General features: G+C 37.8%; 1 protein-coding gene across 1 annotated transcript in view; it reads right to left on the bottom strand.

Annotated features, from left to right (window-relative positions):
- Window positions 1-13,354: 13,354 nt before the first annotated feature.
- Window positions 13,355-20,216, bottom strand: part of LOC109036610 (sodium/potassium-transporting ATPase subunit alpha) — a 53,970-nt gene continuing 47,108 nt past the window's right edge. The window contains exon 3 of the mRNA XM_019050945.2: window positions 13,355-19,424. Coding sequence (XP_018906490.2) covers window positions 15,563-18,616 — 3,054 coding nt within the window. The 5' untranslated portion in view covers window positions 18,617-19,424 and the 3' untranslated portion in view covers window positions 13,355-15,562. The remainder of the gene's footprint in view (window positions 19,425-20,216) is intronic.

The following is a 20,216-nucleotide window of genomic DNA, read 5'->3' on the forward strand; positions in this document are numbered from 1 at the left end:
TCAAAAGCTCGATCTTGACGGGGGAGTCAGGATCAGGCCGTTGTCCTCATCCACGGCTTATCCAAAGGTCAGTTGGAGTGCAGACAAAGCTACATTTTTGGAGTTGGATTTAAATTGGTCATTCTTAAAAAGACTTAAGCGCCAAAAAATCGAAACTTTGGAGGTTGCTCAGGTATACTGCTGTGCTAAGGAAAAACGCTGTATGAGCATTCGAGAGTTGCCAGATTTCCTTTGATGAAATTTTTATTTTAGAGGAAAATTATGAATATTTTTCCTTGACATTTTCAGAAACTTACGATTAAAGTACAAACAAAATTCTCTAAAAAATTGGTAGACAAATATTCATAAGTTTATCAGCAAATTCGTGTTGTATCACAGAAAATTTGGCAACGCCTGAAGGTTCTCACGGCGTTTTTCCTTAGCACGGTAGTATAGGCATCTTGTTGCAAGGTGACAGGAAGCGAAACGGATGTTTAAAAAGCCTAAAAACATCTGAAAAGGCCAGTCATTTTCAAAAAGACTCAAACACCGAAGCACGATATATCGTCGTTCCCCTCACGAGAGAACGTAACTACATTCCAGTGTTGCCGAATTGTCCCTCGTAAATTGCATTTTTACTAGGAGAATTATGGGAATTTCTAATTAGAAATTTCCCTGAATTTTCTTCTGGTCTCGTGCAGAAACCTGAAAAATGCTCGACTTAAATCGCACAGGTACGTTACTGTAAAAAAGTTGAATTCTGTGAGTCAATTTTGCAACCTTGAAACTGAGTTACGTTCCTTCGTTCGGGAAACGGCAATATTACTCGCACATCTTGATTTGATCCGATTCGAATCTCTCAGCGTAGTTATCTGGAATTTTCAAGAATGAGGGCGTAAATATTCGTCCTTTCAGAAAAAAATGTCTCTATTTTTAAGATTGTAGTAAGTTATTGCACTTGTAAGCGGTCATCAGTAGTGTACTCATCAATAATTAATTCATCATCATATTTAATGAAGAGGAGTGCTTTGAAAGTAAAGGGAGAAAACCGGTCCGTTCATCGTCCGGTAGGCTGGAGTGTCGATTCATTTCTTCTCATATTCCGTTCAAACTGAGAAAATTTCTGAAAGAACCCGATCCAATTTTAAATTTTAATCTTCTCGCACATTCATTTAGAACGAGTCAATTAAAACAGTGTTCACAGCTTTTATTGAATTTTCATTTCTTGCACTAAAACCTTAGTAAGAGTGACTGATCATTTAAGTTTTTCTCAGAAAATTAAATAGAGGCTGTTCTGAGTGGATCCTGATTTTTTTTTTTTTTTTAAAGCGAATCGGTTCTCATCAAGGGTCAATCAGGGTCCAATCAAGACCTAACCTACTAATTTTTTACCAGAATTTTACAGCAGAAAGATCTTCGGTCCCGTATGCAAATTTTCCCAGAAATGTTGTTTTGCCTTTTTTTTCATCGAATGGAAAATTTGACATTTCTGTACTTGAAGAAAGATAATCTTACAATTAGCAGTCTGCAGAATTGATTGTCTATAAAATTTTAAAAATCCGGAAACTGAAGGGGGGGGGGGGTTACCTACTGAAAAAATTGTTGTGTTGCACAAACGGTACATTACCGATTCTATCCGAGATAACAAAGTTGATGATGCATGTGCGCTAAGGTGTAGCAATAATGACTTGTTTACGCGCTGAACATTCCCCATCCCTGGAAATTAAGTGAATGATGTACAAAAAATTACAGCCTCTTAAGGTGATACTGTCACTTTTCCATCAAAATTTTGGATCTTTGTCGGGATAAAAAAATGTATAAAAACGCAACCCGCAGAGAACTGCTGAGAGGTCTTCTCAGGAGACATGAGGGATATTCAAACATTTTCAGGTAGATTCGACGTTACAGTGCGAGTATTTTCCGCATTAAAACATCCTCATGCAAATTAAAATTAGAGTGCTCATCTTAAAAACCCTGGCAAAATAGTATAATTTTCAGAAAAGCTATTTTCGAGCATCTTTTTGTATGTTTCATCTATAGAAGTGACGTTCACGATTCTAATCACTCCTCCACATACAATTATCCAGAGTTTACCATGAGGAGCCGCACATATTGCCATCACGGTTACTGAAGGCCAAGACCAATCCACATAGGTCGGTCACTGCGCATCTTTTTAGGATCCAACTCCCTGCCCGACCCTCACTGGATCTTAGTCAATGTGACGTCCTATTGGCTGCTCCCATAAGAAATGCATCGCATTCACGACCCCCGCTTCCCTTCCCCGATGCACAGCAGGGTCTTAAAAGTCGTCCACGGGAAGACTGACCCCTGTGGATTGGTCTTGTTGAAGGCGAACTCAACGGAGTGAGAGATACGCATAGCAATGAGGAGATTGATCAACGAGTGACTATGGTGGAGCAAAAGTGAGCAAACTACTGCGCGCAACTATACGTGCTCTGAAGCCGCTCAAATTGCCGCTACAGTTATTGAAGGCGCTCTATCCTGGCAGGGAGCACATGTTACTCTCCCCCTCCTTGCGTGACTCTGATTCTGTCGAGTTTGCCGGTTTCCGTGCATTATAATATTGTATCGCCCGCTTCACTATGCTCCCACATCAATATAAGGGATTTTTAGAATTTTGCAAAGCTCAGATGCTGAATTTTTCCCATATAAATTTTCCCATCGCAAAGTTTGCATGCATTTTACGCAAGAGGCCGAAGGTATTATCTTCAAATTAGCGCATTACTTTGCGCAATGCTTTGTTTTGACTTCTTTCAAGGCCAAATCCAACAGTCAATGTTACTATAGAAGCTTTCATCACTTGCTATACTTATGAGCTGTTTCTTTCATTATTGTGTCGGTGGGGAGAAAGCTTATTCATTTCAGTCAACGTTTCGAATTTAACGCACAAATAAGCAAAACTCTCCAACACTTTCCCTCCAATGACATGAAATGTTTAGCTGTTGAAACTGTGGCTTGCAATGATAATTTTTGCCGCAGAGGTGACAAAAAGTCTGAAAAGTAATTATCCACCAACGGTGCAGGCGAGCTTTGTTTGAATGGTTAGTGTATACGAAGTTTGGCCGTAGCCACCCTCTCGTTTGACACTTTTCTCATGGAGTTAATTTTTTCGAGGGCCAACAAAAGGGCTTCCGAGGTCTAGAATAAAAATTTCCACAGTAAACTTGGAGGCACTGCTACGTTAGCGGAACTAATTTTGAAAGACCGAACATTTAAATTCTGTTTGCCACTTTTGGGGTCTCGTTCACTGTGTAGTTTTTGACCAGTCGAATGCCGAACTACATTTTTAATGACTCGTTATGTGCTCGCTATGCGTTTTTGTTAATTTCGGCCCAACTCAGGCACGTAGCCAGGATATTGTTTCGCGAGGGGATTGGTTGGGTGAGCGAGGTCCCCCCTTCTGACTAAGGGGGCAGATCGGGGGGTATGGAATACCTCCCATTCCAGGGACACCTCCGGCTAATTTTTGAAATTTTAAATCTATTTGGATGCATTAGTAGGCTTCCGTGACGCAGATTTTCCATCAATTTCTGCGGAAAAATGACGTTTCTTTGTTTACTTTCAGCCTAAAATACCTTCAAATTGTTGTATTAAACTCATTTGGAAAATTGTTGAAATCTCCACTCTATTTGGACGCATTTTTGAAAGTTCAAACTTCCTCTTTTCTCACCTATTTTCTGTCTCTTCTTTTCCTCATTATTTTCATCCCTTTTTTTCGCTTTCGGGGGCTAAGTGCCTGGCTCAACTTATCTCGGAATCAATAGTTTAGTGGGTAAAATTTGGCATCCTCCAAATGCTTCGACTATGTATTTCCTCAGCTTTGAAATACAATCATGTAAGCATAGGCGAGGAGCTAAAAAATAAAATCGACTCCATTGTCGCTCAAATTTCCATAAGTTGGGGGCTACGGGGGCGTCACTGCGGTGTATCGTGATTCGCGATAAATCGATCAATCTGTCTTTCAAATCTATGGAAAAGGATCGATTATCAGGTTATACCTTAATAATCGCTCCATTGTCACTCTAATTTCTAATAGAGTTAGTGAAGGGCTGGGGGCGTTACAGCGGTGTGTCGTGATTTGCGATGAATCGATTGATCTGCCATTTAACCCATTATAAGGGATCGATTATCAGGATATACCTTGGTAATCGATTCTTTACCATAGCCTCCGATGGGAAAAATATCGATATTGTCGATGTTTCGAGAACGTTAATCCACTTAAATGAGTTTCCATCGACAAGACGCAGCATGGTTTCTGCAGTCTCCGGCCGTATCGATCGCAGCGGCAAGGCCAGGTCGCACCGGACTCTACGCACGGGCCTCCGATCCCCCAAACACCCCCCCTCCCACCCCATCGTGCCCGCGGCCCCAGCCCGTCGCACAGTGGAGCAACCTACATTTGCTCCCGAACACCGCGCCATATCAAGCCGCACCGTTCCCATGCACCCCGGACGGCGGTGCGAATAAACCAAACCACTAGGGGCCGGCCGTCCGTTAATTAAGAAACGCTTTCACAGAGTTTTGACACCGCACCCCTCCCCTTCCCCCTATATCGGTCCGTAAATCTGTGTGGAACACCCCCCTTTAAAGCTACAAATCTTTCGTTTTGCCCTTCCCTTTCCTCCCATTTTTTTTTTTTTTTTTTTTTTTTTTTTTTTTTTAAATTATGATGAATCCGAAAATATGGAGATTGTTCCTTAACCCTCTATGACATGAATTAATTATTTTGGATCTCAGATACTAGGTGACTCTAATCTATTTTGTAGCTTGCATGGAAAAATAGAGTATTACGTTTTTTTCCTCAAAATTTTAAAGTTAAGGGAATCAATTTTACAAAAAAAAAAAAAAAAAAAAAAAACTAATGAAATTTTGCAAAATCATGGCACAAAGACGAAGATGGCAATATGGATTGTACAGATTCAATTTTTAAAGACTCCGAAAATACGTTGTTACGAATTCGTAATGCTATGCCATAGAGAGTGAAAGGGGTAATAGTGTAAATTTCAGTGTAGTATGTCCCCTTTAAATTTTAAAAAAGTTATCAATTCGGCGCCCTCCAGGCCGGCAGCCAATCCCTTGGGAGCACTCTCGAACCCAGAAAGCGACGCCATAGGTGCTGCTTTCTGGTTGGTCGAGAGTGCTCTCAGTTCGTCTCGACCTCGCTGTTACCTGGATGTGCTTGTAAGTTTTGCTCTCGATTTTTCCCTTTTTGGGGGTAATCCTTGCGGATTACCCCCCATCTTTCATCGGTTCGGGTCGGTAGTGTCTTCTTTTAGTTAATTTTGGTCACGCCAAACGAAAGTTCTGTGTCCTTGTTCATTTTTCATCTTTTTTCCTTTTATTTGTGGCATGTGGCCTAAGTCTCGAGCCCGGCGCTCAGATCTATTTTGTTCTGTTACCCCACATCGCTTCATCAGTAGAATGAAAAAAAGTTCACGAATTCATCATTTGAAGGCGCTCCAAGATTGAAAATAGACAAGTGTGATTTGAAGAGGAACTCAGAAATCTTTCTGATAGAATCTTCTGAGGTGAATATGTTTTGGTGTCAACATTTCCGATTCCTTAAATAAGAATTCACGTTTTGAACACTCCTGCCACTCATGCGCACAATAGAGATAATTTTGTTTAATATATTTTCAACATAGTTTGACCTTCGCAAAATGTAGCTCTAGGCGGGCATGATGATAGGAGAGCTTTTCGCTGAGCTAGCGGTGGGCGAATGGAACAATTCGCCTCGGGGATGGAAGGGAAGGGATCCTGCTTCGGAAAGTCTTGTTGCACTTGATAAAGGGTAGGAACTTTTCTGTAGGGGGTGAATTTTGCTCAAGAAAAAAAAGAAAGGGTTTACTTTCGTCTAGGTTTCAATGACGCACCCCTGATATTTTTTCTGGTCGGGTCCATGCATGATTTCTGTAAATTCGTGATGTCGAGATCAGTAAAGGACAACTATTTTTGATAGTACTTTATGTTCATTCTACTTGTAACTTCTACTCACCAGAGTGAGAGAAAATAATAAAAGTAGTATATGTTCGTCTTTTCAAACAATGAAGGTGATTTTCACGCAATTCGCATTGCGTGATATTATTGCTTGCTAAATTGGCATTATAGTTATGTCGTATTTGTAAAAACTCCAAAAGTTCTGAAGATTTTGTAACTTTTTCTCATAACATTTAGCAAATACCTGCAATGTTTTTCAGTTGAATGTACTTAAGAAAACGCTTCGTCGAGTATTCATTTTCTGGAGAGAACAACGGTTACTTCACCCTTATACGTTGCAAATGGCTGCGGCTCCAACCAGAATCAGCGAAATATGTACTACGACAGTAATTGCAAAATATCCTTACAGATTTTATGTCTCTTCGGAATACAGATGAATACTCTGACATTTTCAAAGTTCATTCTTTACAATCTAAGGAGATTTCATAGAGATCTTTATGGCGCTGTGTTGTATAGTCATTTAAACCTATGCCAAACATCAGCGAATTAGCGCCCACTGTCCGTTGGTCTCTTGTGGTTTGACAGGAGGACACCGTGAGGCTCAGTAAATTGGATTGTAAATCAAGTCCAAGTTTTAAGCCACCTCAAAACGAGGGTGGGTTTGCATAACCGCGTTTAGATTATAAGTTTTCATCCAAGGAATCGTCGGATTGACTGTGGGATTTGACTCATCGAATGTAGGGGATTAACCACGCCATGGTGGTGGAGGTCTTAATTAGCACCCTAAATAGAATTTAACAAGTTTTGGAGGGTTACAACTGTTTCAATGAAATGCCTCTCCAGCATTTCGAGTAGGAACCCCTGAATAAAACATTATTTCTCCTCCGCAAGTGAGAGGATTCAATTTAATCATCGGTTAGGACGCTTCGTAAGAATGGTTTTAATTTCAAAGAGAAAATTTACGAGAAAAGCTAACTTTATTGGAAAACATTGTGAAACAGTTCACCTCGGCAGGAGTCAGGAAAGTTTCCACTTTTTTGCGTGTAGATATGAAATGGTGATTTAAGTTCAACTTTTAACCACATTAAGAAAACTCGTAATTTTGTATTTGTCTTTTTTCTTCCTCTCTCAAACAGTAATATCTGCTGAACAACAGTTTGAAACTTTAAAACTTGAGCACTACGACTTTTTTATTTTTTCAACTATTTTCTTTGTCAAAAATCTGGCGAGACGATTTTTTTTTTTTTTTTTTTTTTTTTTTTTTTTTTTTTTGTGCAATGGTATCAAATTAAACTTCACTTATTTTTGATAACGGGCACTGAGATACTTTTTTTATGATGCGTATTTTGTTTCTTTCTTTTTCCTTCTTTTTTTTAAACTTTTTGTAATCACAATAATGTGCCATTGAAAGGGCTAAGCGTAGCACTATCCAATATATGTTATCGTTCAATAGCATTACACAGGTTGCTAACCAGCACAGACCAAGGACTGCAGATTTGTTTTTAATTTAGGAACAAACGGCTTGCATCAATCCAGAATTAGTATATAAATTGTATTTATTTGATTCTCTGTATGTATCAACAGCTAAGCAAATCATCAATTTCTGTTTTGGTTTTAACTTGCAATCGGCGGAAGATTGTCATGTGGAAATATGGACCAACTTTGATTAAAATAGCCTTTGCATTTATGTATATCTGGTTTCAAAATGTTGTATGACAACATAATTGGTTTTACAGATCATAATCGAACTGATAAACTAGAGTAGATTTTATTCATCCATTTGACAATGAATTGAAATATTTTCACTGAACATATGCACTTCCTCCAGCTGTGAACTGTATAAAATACTCACTGGAAGCAAAGCGACTGATAGTATTCGATTACTGTATTTAAACCTTGTTCATATTTATAAATATTCAATAAAAATAATTTGTAAATCACCACAATTTTAAAGCTCTTTAAGCAATTAAATTTAAAAATATAAGGTGAATCCCTGGTCTCTGATGTAAATAGTCTAGTTGGTCATCGCTGAAATAAATTAACCAACTAATTTACTAACGATGTCTTTTTTTATTTTTTATTTTTTTTTGTATTTTTCAAGTATAACCTTAAGAATGGTTTCTTCGTTTTGCTCCTTTGTTGTTTTTTGATATTGCTCCCGGATAAATCGATAGATCAGGATGGACGAAAGAGTTGTTTTGTGCCGAGAACTGCCCTATTAATTTTATTTTCTTACTTAATCAACGTATATTAAATCATTAAAGTAAATAAGAAGCAGGAGGGGGCACATCAAATTAAAGTACGCACCGCGGTAAAAGTCAAAAAAGCAAAATTATAATTCATCTGAATTTACATACAGGTAAGTACTACAAGTAAATTGATAACAATCACTAAAAATGTGTTCGCAATCGGTATGAAAAAAGTAAGAGAACAAAAATGACTGCAAACTAGTGCGCGTGTATTGCAACGTCAGCGTCCGTATTGCAATTCGTAGTAAATAGATACTTTAAATATTCTGGGTGTAGTTTTACTTCACATGAACAATACTTACATTGTCGCTAAAATGGATCAGTGGATACCACCTACATGATAATTTGTAAGAGGTCAGTATTCCTAGAAATCATTTCGATTACCAATTCTTTGGAAAATCTAAAAACAGCATTTTTCTCTTAAGTATACAGAATGAATCAAATAAATCAATGAGGAAATAGCCAAGTTAAAATTTGGGATGGGTTAAAAAAACATGGTATCTTTACATACTCCAAATTGGTTATAATAATAAAGTAACCAAAGCAACCAAGGTTGAATACTACATTGCTGGTTTTTACGTAAATATGAGATTTCATTTTTGGAGTAATGGGAACTCTGCCAATATGCCATTTAATTGAAAAAAGTAATCGACTTGTATTTCCGTGTCTTATTCGGCAAGTGTAGCAACTGACTCAGCGAAATAATTAGCGAGCACTCTAAAAACTTCTACAGAAGAAGTAAGTTTTGTAAACTGACTAATTACTGTAGAAAATATCAACACTTGACAAGTGATTCGACAGGCGAGGTGCCTTTCACACTGACAGTTTTGGCTTCCAAATGGTGGAGCACGTAGTTAAATTTAGAGTTAAGAATGGTACATAATGATAAATATTCTAGTGCTCCACCCTGTAAGTACAAAAACTAAGCTACCCTCCCTTATTGAATCATCGATTAAACTCGTTTCCATTTTCATCTCGTTTTAAGCGTGAGAGACTTGTGAGTGAAAAATAATTCTTTGCTTTTTAATATTTTGACACAAAACTTTCGATAGTGTACGCCGCAAAGTCTTGCTGGTATGAACCTCTTATATACTTTGTTATGCTCCTCCGCTTATATTATTTTTAAGAGTTGGCCAAGTAATGAAATCATCCTATTCAGCCATTACTAAATTTTGGAGCAATTTCAAGGTGCAGACATATTACAGTCAATCAAACTCTCTGACCATGATTTGAACCTACAGAAATAACGTACCGCGTATCGCAATAAAAAAAAAAGCTATCGAAAAGAGAAAATGAATTTGTAACAGAAGAAATTTTACAGATGTTTACAATGATTTTATTTGTTTAAAAAAAGAAAAAAAAGAAAAAAAATATGAGCCGAGGATTTTTTAAGAAATTAATGAGGAGAAGCAATACATGGAGTTATTTTCTTCATAACATACGTAATGCTCTAGTACATAACAACAGAGTAAGGAGACATGGATAAGGCGTTGTATTCTCCGTTACCAAAGTAATTTTCCTGGATAAAGACTTGAACAACATGGCTTCATTTTTCAGAAGGAAAATACAATCATGTCCAGGGTGACCAACTTCTTTACAAATACGCCACATTGTATGCCATTAAACGTGGAAACAATAGTGGATTAGGTTGGCAAAGTTCACAAAATGAATGAAGTAAGCTCTCAACAATAATGCAGGGACTTTGAGGTAAATACAATAAAATATATTAAAAATAACACTTAAGTTGTATATGAGGAAATAGAATTTGATGATGCACAGACATCATGCGTCGTCTAAGCCGTAAGGTTTGTGTGAGCGAATAAATTGTTTAAAATTTTGAAACCATACTTAAAAATCTCAAGAGATGTGAAAGTAGCCTGTTGCAATTTAAATTGGGTCAACAGACTGTGTAATGTGTATCGCTCTCCATGAGTTTGAGAATGAAATAAAAATCTGGTATTGATGTGCTCATTGAAAATTTTCCAGTACCATTTGTCATTAATGTATTTTTAACTGCATGTTATAGTATTCAAGTTGAATCGTAACAGAAACAGTATCAGCCATTATTTAAAGGGAAACTTTGGAGGACAGCATGTAACACAAAGCAGATGGTCTGTAAAAATAGACCAGCTATTCCTAAACATACCAACAGCTTTCAAATAATACTAAGATGTCAATTACCTGCGCTTTTCAATCACTTATACTTATCACATTGGGAATATGTGTATCTGACCTGTGCCGATTGAAAGAAACTTAGAAATTCCCAAACACAGTGTTACATAATACGCTGTTACTCTCTTTTTTTCTCGTCCGTTAGAACTTTAACTTACTTCAGAGTTAAAAACCACCATACAATAGGGAGAAGTTCAATCAAAATGTTACTCTTCATAAGATAATACTGACAGATTTTACAGTAATATTTATATAAGCAAAATTAGATAGAACTATGATAAAATTCCTGGCAAAATTATTGAATTCATGATCGGGTGTTTAATGTTAGGAAGGAAGAACCTTTTATGAGCACTTGTTTCAAACAAAGAAGGTCAAATTACGCGTATGAAAAATCCAGCTCTTACAAAAGGAATATACAAAGAAGTAAGTTTACGTAGCAGTGATAAAACTAGACATTAATTTCGTGAATACACTGTAATAATTGAATACTTGTATTTTTAACATGCTGTTGAATATAATGGTTTGAAACACGGAGCTTTTTTGCAGTAGTTTATACCAATTGACATTTTTTATAATTTTCCCTTTGATTTTGTACTGAATCTCTACCACATAATTGTAATAATTTCATTTAAATGCATACGGTGAATAATCGTAATTATTTTTATTTTTTTCTCCTGCAGAAAACTGGGCAGGAATTAAAACAGTCTGTAAAAATAATTTTTCGACATTCACGTCAATAATTGAAAAACCATTGATTGGAGAATATCCTAAACGAGTGCGATTAAACTTGTTTGGGGTTTTCCATGAAAAATAAGTGAGCGAATTAATTTCCTAAGGCAGTCTAAATTCTAATATACCTTCAAGAACATCGGGATAAATTACAGGAGACTACAGATTTTAAATATATCCTACTAACATGGACTGTAATTGTCTTATAAAAATAAATTCCTATGATAACAAAAAATAATAAAGATAACGTACAAAATAATAAACAGCGCGTGAAATAGTGTTTTTATTAGTTTTTTCTTTTTACCCATAGAAGCCTTTGAAGATGAGATTTTTTAAGAGTGCAGAACTTAAGATACAACAGCAGCCCAATACTAAAGAAATGAAGTTTAGAGTCCAAGATGCTCGAATGGCATTTCGTGCTTGGTGCGAACCAAACCCTATAACAAGATGCTCTTACAGTAAATCTAGCGTACGCCAAAACCGCGATGATCAGTTAGATATTATACATGAAAAAATAAATGAAGTAAAACAAAATTAGATGTAGATACATGTCTTTTCAGAGTTAGCGCAATCAGACCTTTATCATGAAAAGAGGAGGGATTTACATCAAAATTTCTTGTGAAAAGAGCGCGTTATCCAAAGATCATCTGGACTACATTTTGCAACTTGGACCTATAAATTCCGGCCCGGTTTAAAAGCAACGTATGTGCCATTAGAGTCCCTATGCACATAAGTGTTTTTTCAGAGGAGCCAGAATTTATAGGTCCTAATTGCAAAATGCAGTCCATCTAACCTATGTTTCCTTTAATTTTCATTAATAGATTCAATTTGATGTCTCGATTTAATGAAGTAGTGTAAAATAAAACTCGAACAATTTGAACAATTGAAGGTCATTGTAATGTCTGATGCAAGGTGGTTCCATGTCAAGCCCTAATTTGTCAAAGGATCGATGACCGCAAGACCGGTTGTGCGTAAGATCATATTGCACTGTAGGCGTTTTCTTTAATTATTATCAGACATAGGCTTTTATATTTTTTCTCGGTAGATGTTAAATTCATTGAGTATAGTTAAAGAGAAGAGGCAAGGCGTGAATAATCGATTATCGATGTTCTTGCATTTGAAGCTGTGGTAAAGAATCGATCATTGAGGCGTTCGTTGCGAACATCCTGTATATCGATTCTTTTCCATAGGTTCAAATAACAGATCAATCGATACATCGCAAAGCACGCCACGCCACGTTTAAGGATGGGCGGATATCTTGATATTTAATTTGATTTGATGAAAATGTTCAATTGTTCAGCATCTGCTCAATTTTCAAACGATGTCAAGATTCCACTCTCCAATACTCATACAAAATAAATGAATAAACGAATACTAACAGACAGACTCGGTTAAGTTATCAACTATGACTAAATATGCTGGTAACTATCTACTGAGGATGAGCTAAAGGTAAAATGTATAATACTTCTAAACACGTCAGATGATTATTCTCACTAATAAGAGCTGCTATTAAAAACATTTCCTTTTATAAAGTTAGACTCCCCCTTTTCCAAACCATTTATGATTTTGCGGATGGATAAATGGAACACTGCAGTACTGATGAAGATTAATATAAAATCTGACTTTGAAAGTTAAAAAAGATAGTAACAATAAGAAGTGATTCTTAATGAAATTAACGCAAACCAACAAATTGTTACAGTACAAAGATGTCATACGAGGCAATTAATTTCACTGCAGTACAATTGCAAAATAAATTAATGGCTATTCGTCGGTACCGTACCGATGAATAAATAGCTATTCGTCGGTACCGTACCGATGAATAAATAGCTATTCGTCGGTACCGTACTTTGATTTTAGTACGTAAATTATATTAAAGATATGATTTCTTAATAATGGATGTTAAGAGCTAAAAATTGGGTGAAAGATGGAAAAAAAAACCCAACACGAGTTGTAAAGAAATATTCTCCAAATTTAATTTATGTATTTAATACTCTCACATAATACTGAAATGTACTACTCTGTCAAATAAATAATCATAATACTGAAAATTACTTCACTGTCAAATGAATCATTATAATACTGAAATGTACTACTCTGTCAAAAGAATCATCAAGAACGCTTCTTTGTTCGGGTGGTGGGGCCTTTAGTTTCATTCGCAGGTGTTTTCTTTCGTTTTCGTTTTTCGGGGGGATTTTCCACAGATTGTCGGTCGGCAACGGTGCGATTAAAGGAACAAAGTTGTCTTGCTGGCAGTTTGGGTCTATATTAAGTGAGGTACAGCGGATTTACAAAATGTTTGAAAATAATTGTTTGCGATTCTCCACAAGAAGAATTAGTCTTCGAGTTTTATAGATTTCTGCAAGAAGAATCTGTTCTTGGCTTTTGAAAGAAGCAGAGACCAGCCTACTTATCAATTTAATTTATAATATTTTAGGTCCGCATACTTCTTACTGAAGATGGGTATATCATTACAACATTACGTATGACGTGTGCTCTACGCGCCTAATTATGTTGCAGACGATGGCTCCGACCTATTTAAATTTGAAGCTTTTTCCCCCTCTCAATTTTTTAATTTTTTCAATTTTACCCTATTCATTCAGAATTTTATCTTTCTTGTCATTCCATTATTTATTGTGCCCACAAAAAAGAATCAGCTCATAATTACTTGCCATGCGATTACAGTAAATTAGTATATCTTTAGCAAATAATGGTTCTCATATTCAACTTTTGATGAAGCAGTGATGTATTTTACCTACACATACAAAACTCTCCTCCTCTAGAAACAAATACCAATTCAAAACTAAAATATCAAGTATAAAATTCATGGCAATTAAAAATGCATAAATTTTTCTTAAATGTAGACTGTTCATGTGGTTTGGAAAGTGATGAATTATTTTCATTTTATTTATCCTCCATTATTTTTCGAACGATCAGTTGTTACCTCAAATGAGATTGTTATACAAAATACTATAAAATTTTTCCCAGGTACGTTTTCTTGTACGTGATTACTTTTTAACAGAAAAAGAATTAAATTACTTTAAGTAGAAACTTTAACCTATTGAGCTTCTTGTTTTTATTTTACATATATACGTGAATATTTTGATCAATATTCATGGATATAGGCACCCTTTTTCTCGCTTCTTGCAAATTCAATAAATAGCTTACTTTTACAATAAAATACTTCAAAAATATTGTGAATTTAGATTTTTGTAAATATGCTTTTACCTCTAAGCCTTGCTAGAGACAAAACTCCATTAGAGATCCAGAAAAAAAGAAAATTGGACGTACGTGTAAAATATTTAAATCCACGATGCATAACTTTAATAAAACAGGATTCAGTTGATTTTACACAAATTCCTGGACATAAAAGTTATCATTCGCGGCATTAGGATTTAGGATTTGAGAGATGAACTGGGATTTTGAACAAAAAAGAATGTGAAAAGTTTAACATGGACTTGTCAATGCCTCAATTTCTCGGTATTTCACGAAAATATGGTAGTAACAGTAAAAATTGCTACGGTAGGAACAAAAACGAAACCTTTTCAGGTCATTAGTGGACAAAAAGTACTGGCTAAGAGAATCGGTCCTGGATGTAGAAAAATAGAATGGTTGTATGAAGAAAATAACATTTCCTGACAGTTAAATCTATTTAAAATAGTTCATCTTTTTCACTCTGAGATTTTGTAATGTAAGGAACAAAAGACATTAAAGTTTAAAATGCTGCTTTTCGTAGGGAAATCTGACCTGCAAACATAGGACGTTAGTGCTTTGCGAATGCTATTTACTTTAATTGACGTGATCGCATATTCTCTGAAAAGAATTTGTATTCCAATATTCTCACATTCTGGGCGAGCGTGTCATTCATTTCATAAGTATTGAGAATATCTGAATACATATAACGACTTTGACAGTGATTTTCAAAAATATCAAGTAACAACATCTGAAGCAGCGACGGCATTAAGAGACATGATTTAAATTTTTACACCTAAAGAAACGTATGTACAATAGAAGTATATAGTTTATTGCATGAACAACAATTGGGTCTTTAAAATGTCGACATAGACGGGTTAAACTGAATTTTCAAGTGAAATGCCGAGCAAATTTTCTTTCAGATTGCGCATTTTTCTTTTCGAATGGGTGGTATGGTTTTACTCAGCTCAAAATTTTAAACTACTCAAATCTAATCAGTCTAGGGCTTCAGTGATAAGCAGCGATATTCGATTGAAATATACATATAAAAAACAAAAAAATTAAGAAAAAAATTATAATATCTAACAATAATAATCCAAAAAGGATCACGAGACCCTGGTTATCTTCAGCGCATTGCATTTCTCATCGAACATTTATTTGGTTTGTAAAAAAATGACTCGCACATACTATAATGTATATCGTAATGATGGCAATTCCAACGTAATCAGAGTTATTTACACGAAAAAAATAAAAATATTTATACTAAAATGGCGTCTCTTTGAAAATTAGTAGTAGGTCTCCCGCTCGACCCACCCACCCGGGTGAGTTCGGAGCCAGAATCTACGACACTCGTCGTAGATGAAGATAACAATGGCGAATGGAATTGCGGGCAGCCACCACTCGAGCCGAACAGGGTAAGTCTTCAATATTTCGGGCATTCCAGGGCAGTAGGACACGAAGCAAGCGGCAGCCGTCTCGAAAACCATCCCCGTATTCAGGACCCAGTTATTCATCCCCTGGTGACAAATCGAGTTATAGCGCGTTTTGCATATAATCAAATCCGCCCACTGAACCACGACGATAGCGATGAAAAATGCAGTATGGCAAGTATATTCTAAAATCTTCCGGTTTCCGTAAGTCCATTCCTGACCGAAGGAGTCCTCCAAGTCGTTGATCGAGAGCGAATCCCATTTGGCTCTCAACCCGATCAGACGGAGGGGCATCCATCCGTTTTGGGCCATGATGACGAAGTACGAGAAAAACCCGGCCGCTGCCTCGATGAACCCAATCTGACCGTAGGCCACGAAGATCAGTTTCCTATTCACCAGCTTATCCGTTGCAGGGTTCCGCGGGTGTCGGCGCATGATGTCCGATTCGGCCTTCTCGTATCCCAGAGATATAGCCGGCCACATGTCCGTCCCCAGATCAATGCACAAGACGGCGACTACCCCCAGGGGTAGAGGAATCCCACTCACGATGAAAGCGAGGAATGGGGTTATCTCAGGAATGTTGGACGCCAGCGTGTACGCGATGGATTTCTTCAGGTTGTCGAAAATGAGGCGACCCTCCTCGACTCCGGTGACGATGGAGGCGAAATTATCGTCGAGGAGGATCATGTCGGCCGTCTGCTTGCTCACATCGGATCCGGTGATACCCATCGCGATCCCTATGTCCGCCTTCTTCAAAGCGGGCGAGTCGTTGACGCCGTCCCCGGTCACGGCCACGATCGCTCCGAGATTCTGACAACCCTCGACGATGTGTAACTTCTGAGTCGGGGAGGTCCTCGCGAAGACGATCTCCCGATTGTGCCGCAGGACGTCCTCCAACTCGTCGGTGGTCATGTCTCGCAGTTTCGAGCCTTGGATGACGATGGTGCTGGATTCTCTCGGGTCGATCTCGCTCACATCGCAGCGACGTCTTTTGGCGATGTCTTCCAAGGTCTCGGAGCCCTCGGATATGATGCCGACGGCTTTGGCTATGGCCTTGGCGGTCACAGGGTGGTCGCCGGTGACCATGATCACTCGGATACCGGCCGATCGGCATTTGGCGACGGCATCGGGCACGGCAGGTCTCGGAGGGTCCAACATGGACATCAACCCGACGAAACGGAGACCTTGCAACGGGAAATTCGGAGGATCTATGATGAACTTGTATTCATTGTCGTACTTCCGTTTCTCCAGCGCAAGGTCGCAAAAGCCGAGGACACGTTCGCCGTAATTGCCCAACTGTTCCAGAATCTCCTCCAGTTCTCTTCGAATGTCCGCAGTCAGCTCGGTTTCCTTTTCGTTGAGTATCACTGTCTTGCAACGATCGAGGATTCGCTCAGGGGCACCCTTCATCACGATGAAGCTCTCTTTTTTATCTGTAGTTTGGTGCACGGACACTTGATACTTATCGGTGGAGTTGAACGGAATCTCAGCAGCTTTGGGGTATTTTGACCGGTAGCCCATGACGTCGCCAATTGCCAATTCTGAGAATTTTAGAATAGCTTGCTCTGATGCATCGCCAATAGCGTCTCGCTTCAATACCTGAACCGTGTCTTGTCCAGCTTTGAATTCTGCTCTGCTGCACAATGCAGCGGCTCTTTCAAGAGCCAGATACGAGCCATTTGCTTTGTTCTTATCGGAAACTCCTTTGGGGTCTTTGAAATAGTCTACCTCAACAACTTCTAGATTGAAACTTAAATGTGTCACAGTCATCCTGTTTTGAGTGAGCGTTCCTGTCTTATCGGAGCAGATCGTGGATGTGGAACCTAAAGTTTCAACGGCTTCAAGATGTTTGACGACACAATTTTTTGAAGCCATTTTTTTAGCAGTCAACGATAAGCACACAGTTACTGTAGCCAACAGCCCCTCGGGGACATTTGCGACAATGATACCAATCAAAAATATGACGGCCTCTAACCAGTGATAACCTAAAAGAAATGCCATGAGGAAAAATGAGACTCCCAGGAAGCAGGCCCAAGCGGAGATGAGATGCATGAAGTGATGAATTTCTTTGGCAATTGGGGTATCACCTTGCTTTAAGTTAGATGTTAGCCCTGCAATTCTTCCCATAACGGTATGATCACCGCATAAAATGACAATACCTTTGGCTGTACCCTCCACGGCATTCGTAGAGAAGAAGGCTAGATTCTTTGTTTCTAAAGGAATATCATTTGTACAATCAACTGTCCGCATCTGAGGTTCTGACTCACCAGTCAACGAAGAGTTATCTACTTTGAAACCCGAACACTCTATAACTCTTATATCTGCAGGTATTCTATCTCCAAACTTTACCTCTACTAAATCACCTTTCACAAGCTCAGTAGCTGGCACCATTTTCTTTTCGCCGTCACGAATGACATTAGCATATTGGGGCACCATATTTTTGAACGAGTCCATTATCCTTGAGCTTTTAGCTTCTTGGGTATAAGAAAAAATACCAGTTATTACACATACTAAAATTAAAACAATACCTAAATATAAGTTATCCTTAGGGGCATCATCATCTGTGGAATATTCAATTACATAAGCAATGAAACATAACACAGCACCTATCCAAAGCAGCATTGAGAATCCTTGGAATAAATGTTTTAGCAAAACCTGCCAGGCTGGCGTGGTTTTAGCTGGGGTGAGGGCATTAGGCCCATCCCTAGCCAAATATTCCCGGGCTTGGTTGTTTGTCAAACCCCTTGTGGGACTTGTCCCATGTTTCTGATACAACTGAGTCAACGTCAGCTTGTGATCATCGATTTCTAATTCTTTTTTTAAATTGCTTAACCTGTTAGCAGCCAGCTCTTCTTGCGATTCTTTGTGTCCCATTCCCGCAAGGGACAGGGTTGATCGCATGATCTCCATACTGGAGGCTTGAGTTGAGACTCACCAGAGGCTTAATACTATGCAAATTCTTTGAATATCGTCACAACACCCTTGAAATAACTCATTTCTTTGAATACTCGTATATCACATTATGAGAATTTCATGAAATGCCTAAATTCACAAAAGCAACTTATGCTGCTCCTATAAGTTGAAAATTCTCTCAAAGATTGATGTAACTAAATATGACTTAAAAGAAAAGGATAAATATTTGTACGATGAGGCTTTTCAGCCTCTAACATGAGGTAACTAAGCTTTTGCACTGAAATCATGCTCAAACTGCTGAAGAGACCTATCTTTTCTAGTGCCTGCAGTCAATATAAAGAAAATACCTAAAGGGTCTTGAGGTGAGTTAAAACTATCAACAATTACAAACTATACATTCAACATTTAAGTTCAACGAGGATCTAGTATTTTAGGCACTAATAACAACATCAACAACGGAACAACAGCGATAAAAATCAAATAAAATCTCTTTTAAAAAATTTAAAAACAAATTTGTGAGTTTGCTGTTTAATTATAAAACTAGCAATGTTCTTCCATGTCCAACATGGTTTGCTAGGGATTCTAAATCCCACATTTTCGTATTACCGTGAGGAAAAATGTTAAGCACTGCTCCAATCACTGTAACGATAACTGCACTAAAAATTAGGAGGATTACGGTAGACGATTTCCGATGCTGAGTATATTTGCACTTCACCACGAGAATCAAGCTCTGGAAATCAGTCTAAGAAACCGAAAATCACAAAATGTCAGTCCTGATGGGACTGTTAAACAGGAACAGCCCAATCTGAAACATAGAAGAAAAAAAGAAATGCCGTAAGTGTCATTAAAATTACAAAAGGAAACAAATATTAAAGGAATTATTCTAGCTGGAGCGCAATTAAGCTATGCATTCACGACTGCAAAAATGTCGAAGGAAATCGACAAGCCCAGCGTGCGTGGAGGCTATTTCCATTTTATCTTCCGTCACATTCTTACGGCGCAATGATACAACTATTTGAACTCTCCGGAATGCGTGAGGTATCACGTCGCATTTGAAGGCGTTTTCAAAACAGCCAAGTTCCGATACCTAGATTATCGTTTTGCATAGTTCATATTATTTTGTTTTCATTTCTAACCACTTGTTTCTTCATAATCCTCGTATAAAAACCACCCATTTCCTAAATACGATTCTAGCTGAAGCGCACTTAAGCTATGCATTCATGACTGCAAAAATGTGAACGGAAATCGAAAAGACCAGCGTGCATGGAGGCTATTTCAATTGTAATCTTCCGACACATTCTTACGGCGCAATGATACAACTATTTGAACTCTCCGGAATGCATGAGGCGTGAGGTATCACGCCGCATTTGAAGGCGTTTTCAAAAACAGCCAAGTTCCGATACCCGGATTATCCTTTTGCATAGTTCATATTATTTTGTTATATTCCGTACCACTTGTTTATTCTTAATCCTCGTATAAAGACAACCCATTTGCTAAATACAATAATGGACCACCAGACAAGGTACGAGTTAAAGGATTCTGATACATGTTTCTTAATCTGAATTTCACGTAGAACACGACTCGCGCAACGAAAATT

This window comes from Bemisia tabaci, chromosome 5, assembly GCF_918797505.1.
Source record: "Bemisia tabaci chromosome 5, PGI_BMITA_v3".
Classification (NCBI taxonomy): domain Eukaryota; kingdom Metazoa; phylum Arthropoda; class Insecta; order Hemiptera; family Aleyrodidae; genus Bemisia; species Bemisia tabaci.